This window comes from Vigna angularis, chromosome 10 (assembly GCF_016808095.1).
Source record: "Vigna angularis cultivar LongXiaoDou No.4 chromosome 10, ASM1680809v1, whole genome shotgun sequence".
Taxonomy (NCBI): domain Eukaryota; kingdom Viridiplantae; phylum Streptophyta; class Magnoliopsida; order Fabales; family Fabaceae; genus Vigna; species Vigna angularis.
Genome location: NC_068979.1, coordinates 19,127,136 through 19,135,856, shown reverse-complemented (window position 1 = coordinate 19,135,856; position 8,721 = coordinate 19,127,136). Strand labels below are relative to the sequence as shown.

Here is an 8,721-nt window from a genome sequence, read left to right as displayed (position 1 = left end):
CACACGTCCTCAGAAGCAGCCGATTCATGATACAATCATACATGAAGATGATGACATGGCTGAAGCGGAGGATGATCCTCTATCAAAGCTAATGACAAGATTACCAGGTTGAAGAGAGCACCATTAGAACTATACTGGGATTTGAGAGTATTTGGTCTCCCCCCATGTGCCAGTATATATCACATTGATTGATGCATTGGAGGTAATTGGGGGAGACATGATGTTGAATATTTCCATCATTCAACTGTGGTGCATGTAAGATAGTTAATTTTGTCTTCCATATTAGTTTTATTTAGATTCCTAGTTTCTAACAACTTAACTTTGTTGTTTTAGGTACATGGACACAATCGTTGTAGACCAAGGTCGGTTACGAATTTGTTGAACCTCAGACCATTCAACCTTTTGGTAACACACTTGAAAGCAAACAACATTATTTGCATACATGGATGGATAAGTCAAAAAGAGACGTATACCTTGTGCCATACATTGATGGGTAGGTGTTGCTATATGTAAAAGTTCATTAAAGTTTACTTAATTTGTTAACTAACTATTTGTGATTCGTGATAGGTCGCACTGGCAGTTGATGGTCATCATTCCCAAACAATGTAAAATTATATGGTTTTGTTCGGTGCACAAGAAGATGAAAACTGACTTGAGAACCATGCTTCAAGGGTAAGTGTTTATCCAAAAATGACTTTGAATTTGATGTTCACCTTAAACTTTTATGATAAATATAGTTATATTAATTTTACTTTGTGTTTTCAATCTAAATAGAGTTATTGGTAAATCTCGAGGTCAACTAGTTCAAATTTTGTATCCAAAGGTTGTAAGTCATTTATACTTCTAATTCATTTTCTATGGTATTGAATGATCTAAATTCTTGACTAGTTTGTCATTTTAGTGTAACCAGCAGCTAGATTCATGGGAATGTGGCTTCAATGTCATGTGTTGGATTAAGACCATGATTCGAGCTGTCATTACAGATGACTGTAATGAGGTAATGATGCATACCTTGAATACATTACAAATCAAATTCATCTTTAAACATATATGAAACCATAATGAATCTTTTTTCATTTTGTAGCGCTTCGAGTACATCTCCTATACCAGATGACACAATTAGGCAGATAACACAGGAGTGGACAACTTATCTTCTGTAAAGATGGAGCTAGGAACACTTATATTTCTTGTTGAACATTACTTTGGTTTAGTTTAAGTTTATATTTTGATAGTTTTGGTATTGGATTGCTTTTTACATTAAGTAGAACTTTCTTTATATGAAACACACACACACACACACACACACACACACACACACACACACACACACACACACACACACACACACACATATATATATATATATATGATATTGTTATAGGACAAATTTCTGTTTTTTAGGTGTGGTTTTATTCCAATAATAAATTAATTTTTTTAAAAAAAACACCTAGTAGACGTCGGTTAATGCCATGCCCGACGTCTATAGGCGTCTGTCAATGCACAAACCGACGTCCAATGAGTTACAGTGAACAAAACGTTTCAGGGCCTATAGACGTCGGATATGCCTACATCCGACGTCTATATACACGTCTGTTATATCCAACATCCGACATCGATATAGACGTCTATATATCCAGTCCGACGTCTATATAGACGTCGGGTATACACTGCCCGACGTCTGATTAACGTCACCCACAAAGACGTCGGATATGGATCCGACGTTAAAAGGCCAAAATAACAGACGTCTAAAGCCCTTTCTGCACTAGTGGGGTCTAGTGTTGACAATTGTAGAGATATTTCATTTCGAGACCAGCAATTTCCATCTCCCTGTGGGTGAGATGTCCGTGACTTTAGATGATGTGTCATCCTTATTACACCTTCCAATTTTAGGCCAACTATGTCATTTCGAGGAAGTATATTTTAAAGAAAGTAGACATGCCATTGTGGAGCTTTTAGGAGTGGATGGCGGGAGAACTACTATTGAGTTACATGTAGCTCACAGTGCGAAAGTCAGGTTGAGCTGGCTTCGAGAAATCTGGACTGAGCACTATGCATAGTAGCAATGGGAGTACGCTGCTTGGGCATACTTGTTGCATCTACTTGGATGCAGTATATTTGTTGATAAGACTACCACATCCATTCGCGTGTCTTATCTTTTACTCTTTAGAGACGTACACGCATGTGGCCGATATGCCTTGGGCATTGTTGCACTAGCATATATGTATGAGCAGCTAGGAGATCCCAGATTGGCTTCGACCAGACAGATGGCAGGTTATTTGAATGTGTTACAGGTACAAATTTAGTTTACACTTTGATTCGGTTGAATTTTTTCGATGTGGATTATGAAATAATTTGTAATTTTCTATTTTGTAGAGTTGGATATATGAGCACTTCCCTACGTTGGGAAGAAGGCGTCTGGTGTCTTCGTACATGGAAGACAGACTTCATGCTGCAAAGTGGGAGTCACCGAGGTAGGGTTCCATCCTCTTAGAGATCAAGGTAGACTTGGATGCGCTGACATATGATTCAGTCATCGGGTACCCTTATGAGTCATATCGAGAGACTCATCCTTTTTACAACGTTTGTATGTTCTCATGATGGATTAAGATTGGTGACACATTGTGCCGACATTTTCCTGAGCGTGTTTTGAGGTGGTTTGAGTTTCAACAGTCCATCCCTCGAGACCCACCCGTTGTTGTAGACGCGGGCATACTAGCGACTGATGATGCTTGGTTGCACTATCATCATCACGTGGTTAGGGGTGTGTTCATTGGCAGATTCCCATATGATTATGTTGATGGTTACCTTTCTTGGTTTAAGATGATATCTCAGAATCCTCTGCACATCTACCCTGATGTATGTACTTGTCGCAATCCGACATCTGTTGCAGCTCAGTTCTCGACCCTCTCAATGAGTGTTTATATGTATACCTTACTGTGTAAACTTGTTTTATTGTAATTACATTATACTCATTATTTTGTTTTAGAGTCAACAAAATATTTGTCGGTGTTACTTGGGTTTTACTAATATCAACAAGTAATGCTTGTTTAGTAGGATTTAACCTACCAGCATAAGGATGCCCCACTAAAGTTTTTGCTAAATTGTGATTCTAGTATCCATATATCACTTGCAATATCCACCCATCGACATTACCAGATGACTTGCCCCTTAACTGGAAAGGACACTCACATTTTTGGGTGCCATCGCACTAGGTTGGACATCGGGTTTGTATTTTCTATATTTTCTCGCCTCTTTCACATCCTAGCAACACAAACGTCTTCCTCCCATGTTGACCGGTAGCTTTATCGGATCTTGTAGTCACCACAATAAATCCTAGATCATATGCAATTCCTCTTACTAATTCAATTAAGTTTTCACAAGAGCAAAAAATTTCATTTGTTGTGAAATTATTAGTCAGATCTCCCTCAGCAACCTCATTTATAAAGGACGAAAATGTATCGCACAAAGCTTGGGCGCCCTTTTAGGGGCGCTGAGCGCTAGTTTTCTTGCAATCTCGCTTGGGTACCCTAAGTAAGGGCGTTGAGTGCTAGCGACGTTGGCCCATGATCCAATTCAGCTGTATATAAGGACTTGGACGTAATAGAGGGAGTATCTCTTGATGGCTTGAGCACAGAAACACACTTTTCACTCCTTTGGAGGTAGATTTGGGGATGTAGGAGCTCTCCTCTTCAATTTCTAGGGTTTTTCTATCTCTTCCATTTCATTGTACACCTAATTTCTCCATGACGATGGGGAACTAAACTCTTTTGTTGTTGGGGAAGATGTAACCTCTAAACTCTCATGTATTTGAATTTGTTCGGAGTTATAATATGCTTCATTCATTAATTGTTAGGGATTTTCTCCTTTGCTAAATTGTTATATTTTATGATTTGTCTGAGTATCGGGAGATATCTTATGAATCACGATCTAGAGAATTTCTCCCAAAAGTGGTATTGCTCAGGGATGGGGATATGAGTTTTGGTTGTCTTAAGCTCCTAATCGTAATGAAAAATTAATCATTAGGGATGCAAGGGATTGTGGTTTAGTAATTAAGGATAGACTTTCTTCGCCGAGAGATCGGGTTTTAAGTAATTTAGAGAGTGACATTAACAATTTAATGAAGAAGATGAATTCTTATATGCATGAAAGAAAGGATGGTGAAATCTAAACCCCAACAACATTATCATCTCATATGATCAACATCATCCATTCACTCTTGTGTTTTAGCCTCAATTGATCAATTTGCATTCATATTTACTTTTGTTGCATTTACATTTAAAACCCAACAAAATATCTTTTCAGTCTTAATTAGCTAACTAATTACACAATTGTCTAGTGCCGTGAGTCTTCTGGGATACGATACTTGGTCTTACCATTTTATATTACTTGATACGATTCGGTACATTTGCCGAGGTCTTAACAACTATAATCACCTATAACAAAATAAAAAACTAATATAATAAATTTAAAATTTATTATTATGTTATAAAATCAAAAACTAATACAATACATTACACAATTATAAATATATTAACAATGTAACACTAGTGCAAAATAGACTTTTTATAGCGACTGTTTATACCTGTTTAAATTCATTAGGTATAGAAAATGATGCGGTGGCAGAATGGTAAATAAAAAAAACTTTTTTACACCGATTACACTAAGAAAAGGTATAAAAAGTAGCACGGTGGCAAAATCGTAATCAATGATAAATAATTCTACAACGGTTACACTGAGAACCAATATAAAAAATAATTTTTACACCTATTTTACTTAGAACCGGTATGAAATATTAAATATTCCGCCCACCCCTTTGATTTAGGCTTTACTTTCTCTACGCGCATCTTCTCTTTTCTCTTAGTTCTCTTTGGCACTTCTTCTCCTTTGCTTCACGTCTTCTCTTAGTTCTCTCTAGAACGTCTTCTTCTCCTCCACAAGCTCCTTTGCATTGAGGGTAGAGTTCAAAACTACCAACGCTGCGACTCTTTCCAAATCGCCGCTTGTCAAAACCCTCGTGCTCTTGGACCGCGACTCCTCTAGAAGGTTAGATCCTCTCTTTTGCTATGTTTGGGCGATTAGGGTTCCGCGACAACACAAGAATGAAATTTAAGGTGTGCTGAAATTTAATGTGTGCATATGCTCTATTTTGTTATATCTAGCAATATAACCTACGTTTTGTGATGTTGCTCCTTTTCCTTCTAATATTGATGAGAAATTGAAACCTATATATGTTGTTTCTCCTTGCAAATTTTATTTTCAGTTTCCCATACATTATCCTGTACGGGTAAGATTTTCTTTGGAAAAGGAAATTTCAAATTCATAATACTACTACATAGGTCAACTACTACTTGAACAACTTTAAACAATACAAAATACTCATGTAGTAGGTTACACAACCTCAAATAGATCAATCTCCTTAGATGTGTCATGAATCATCCATGTCTGACACTTCCTCACACATGGCTAAATTGCACAGGTCAATTAGTCGTAGTTTACTGCATTAGTTTTCACAAGTTTGTTTTCAAGGGTTAGGAAGTAAAATCTTGTGGCAATGTGTCATATGAGAGATTCTATGGCTTTTGCTGTTCGAAAGCAATGCCTCAATCATCAAAAGTAATTCTCACCTCTGAATTAGAATGCTTTGGTGTTCTCTGTTCATCACACGGTTGTGTTAAACATACTTCACTGGCTTTTTTTTACTTTTGTGTTACCCTTGTTGAGGATTTTTTATCCTCCAACCTTTTGTACTTCTTTTCTTTCCCTAATAAAATTTATTCTCATATCAAAAGAATCATTGATGCTTTAAATTGAAGTCATTGTTACAATGAAATCTTTGATATTAGGGAGGTTTGTGGAGAAATGCCACAAATAAGGTTGCAATTGCTGTCACATTTTGGTCATGAAATCTTCAAAACCTTGATGTTATAGCCACCACTGCAATTGTGGACTATTTTTAAAACCTTGATAAATTAGAAAGAAACTCACAACACAAAGGAGAAAAGTAAAATAAAATTGTAAGTGTAATTCTCAAGGTACAGTTGCACAACATATACAGCTGCTGAAGAAGGAAGATCGAGGCTTTCGCTTGTCTTTTTTAGGTGAAGTAGATGACATTGTATTCTTTGTGCCAGCATGGTTGTCTTGTGTCCGTCCCATGCCTAGAAGATGAGCTTTTTCCTCTTCTTTTAAGAGGCCTATGAATGATGCTTTATATTTCCTAGAGTAACTTCTTTCCATAGTAATTATTTTCTCTTCCACTGGCATTTCTTCATTGTGTAACATGCACTGCTCATATTGAGAATGAGGCATTGAGTTTATGAGATTCATACTATTTTGTTTTGAGAAGCTTTCATTTGCATATTGATTTTGATGAAGCAGTGGAATCTTATCTGATTCTCCAGGCCTTGCTTCCTTTTCAATTGTCAACACCCAATTTCGTCCGGGTCCAGGTGACTAAATAATATAGATCTTTCCTTTTTATTGTATCTTATTTTATTTTATCTTATTTTATTTTATGTCTTTTTATGATTTTAATTCTATTTTTTTTATTATTTTATTTCGTTTTTTATTATTTGATTTGATTTTCTATATGAGTATTTTAGAAAAAAGAAAAAAAAAAGAGAAAAGAAAAAAAGGAAAAAGAAAAAAACGAAAAAGGTACAAGCGACAACATCATCATTCACGCACAGACACACGCTCTTTTAGCTCTCCATCCCCTCTGCTCCTCTCACCCGTAACCAGCCCAACCACATTTCCTTTTCACTCCCGATTCCTCACCTTCAAAAGATCCATGATTCACCTCTGACCATTCTCCATTGCCTCCAACACCCATCATCTTCATTTGAGGCCTCCATAACCTTGGGGCAACACCCCCGTTCTTTTCACACAGCTTCTTCATTATCACCCTTCATAATTCCTCACCAAACTAGATTCAACCTCCAGAATCACTGCCCATTCAAATTTATCTGCATCAACATCACCCGCTAAGTTCATCTTTAACCTCCATTTTATCCCTCTCTTTTCTTTGAAAACCATTACACAGAACCCCACATCTTCACCCTTTTCTTCTTAATTTTCAGCTCAACACCGTAACATAGGCTCGGACTACCTTCTTCACCCAATCAAAAACAACCACAATTCTTCCTAAACACCTGACCATTCATCCTCCATTATTCCCCGTTCACAGACACACAACTTTAAGAATAAGACACAAAACAGAGAAACTCAATCACGCCTCACCTTTTTCTTCCACTTTCATCACCCAACGACATCCTTTCGTCACCTGCAATTCTAACAGAACAACACAATACTCATTATTTTCTCTTCACACTTCACCTTCTTCATTTTCCCTACCATCTTCTTCAACAGAAAAAATCATTTCCCCAACCTCATTTGTCCTATACTGAAGCCATTCCAATCATCAGCAAAATGGAATCCCTAAGCAAGAAACACTATATCTCCAGCCACGGCGTCGTGGTCTAGTGATGGTAATCAACGGTACCAGTAAGGAGCCGCGTCTCGCGGCGGTGGATCTGTAAGATGGTAAGCCCAACTCGAAAGAGAAAAGGAGGAGTTAGTGTCAGTGTTCACATCCCAGGCCGTTGGTGGCGGAGCCAGGGCGGTTGTCGGCATCAGCCGTGTGTACCGGCGGCAAGTCTGGGTCGTGCGTGAAGAAGAGAAGGAGAGGAAGCGGAAACCCCTGTCTTCGAGCCACGCCAAATCAGAAGTTGACGAGGGAGATCATTCTCCTTGAGGTTATTTTCGGAGTAGACGATGGAGTGGTTCGATGGGGAAGAAGGCATGTCTCTAGTGGTTTTAGCAAGCGGCGGCCAACGTCATTCACGATGGTGAAGACACGTCGTGGAACAAGAGGGTTTCTCCATCGTGCAAGAAGGAAGACGAAGGGCAAAACTGCTCCGACGGGCGTGGACGGCGTTGTCGGCGACGGTCTCGATCAGCCGAAGGAAGGTGGCGCTGCTAGGCGGTTGACGATGATCCTAGCGACGATTGGTGATGCTGGCAAAACGGGGGAAGCTTTCGCCCCGGCTGGCGATGGCCCCAGCGGCGAACGGTGTCGTCGGTGATGCCTTTGACTACGACTCATGACGGCTAATTCGGTGGGGAAGATGGTGGCACGCACCCGCGGGAGAGACAAGCTTTCATGGAGTTTTTTTCTTTCTCCTCGAAGGAGACCCTAGGTCTTTGGGAAATGGGTGTTGCTCCCTCCACCACCACCGTATACTTCTTCCACCTCCCCACATTATTTTAAATACAATTATATCCTTAAGTTAAAAAGATTTTTACTTTTACCCTATTTTAAATAATTTGAAATCTTAATTTTACTTTCCTAGTACCCACCCACGGAACTCTCTTCCCCTTTCCCCATTTCTGTTTCACCTCCCCACCTCCCGTGCTTCCATTCCTTTTTCTTCAGTTTTACAAAATCATTACGTTTAAAAACTAATTATATATCACATCCAAAATTAAAAATTTAAATATAAACTAATATAAATATACATTATTAAAATACATTAAAAATATATTCAAAAATAATAAATCAAAACATTTAAATTAAATTATTAAAATATCTAATAAACTAATAAAACAAACCCTAAAAAAAATGAAACCTTTAATCGGAGGTGACATCCTTCAACGGATGTCAACATCCGTTTAAGGTAAAACGGATGTCGACATCCGTTTTACCTTAAACGGATGTTGACA

At 38.2% G+C, this 8,721-nt stretch overlaps 1 protein-coding gene across 1 annotated transcript; it reads left to right on the top strand.

The window, feature by feature from the left end:
• Positions 1 to 363: 363 nt before the first annotated feature.
• On the top strand, positions 364 to 1,205 carry LOC128194198 (uncharacterized). Its single transcript, XM_052869103.1, has 5 exons — positions 364 to 493; positions 568 to 672; positions 775 to 823; positions 902 to 997; positions 1,085 to 1,205. Exons 1-5 carry the CDS (start codon positions 447 to 449, stop codon positions 1,112 to 1,114), a joined length of 327 nt encoding a protein of 108 aa, XP_052725063.1. The 5' UTR covers positions 364 to 446; the 3' UTR covers positions 1,115 to 1,205.
• Positions 1,206 to 8,721: the final 7,516 nt, after the last annotated feature.

What these genes read in the sequence shown, in the direction of transcription:
- LOC128194198 (XM_052869103.1), top strand. Translation starts at nt 447, where the DNA reads ATGGATAAGTCAAAAAGAGACGTATACCTTGTGCCATACATTGATGG. An exon ending in TTCAAATTTTGTATCCAAAG is followed by an intron (nt 824 to 901) that starts GTTGTAAGTCAT and finishes TTGTCATTTTAG; the next exon opens with TGTAACCAGCAGCTAGATTC. An exon ending in TTACAGATGACTGTAATGAG is followed by an intron (nt 998 to 1,084) that starts GTAATGATGCAT and finishes TTCATTTTGTAG; the next exon opens with CGCTTCGAGTACATCTCCTA.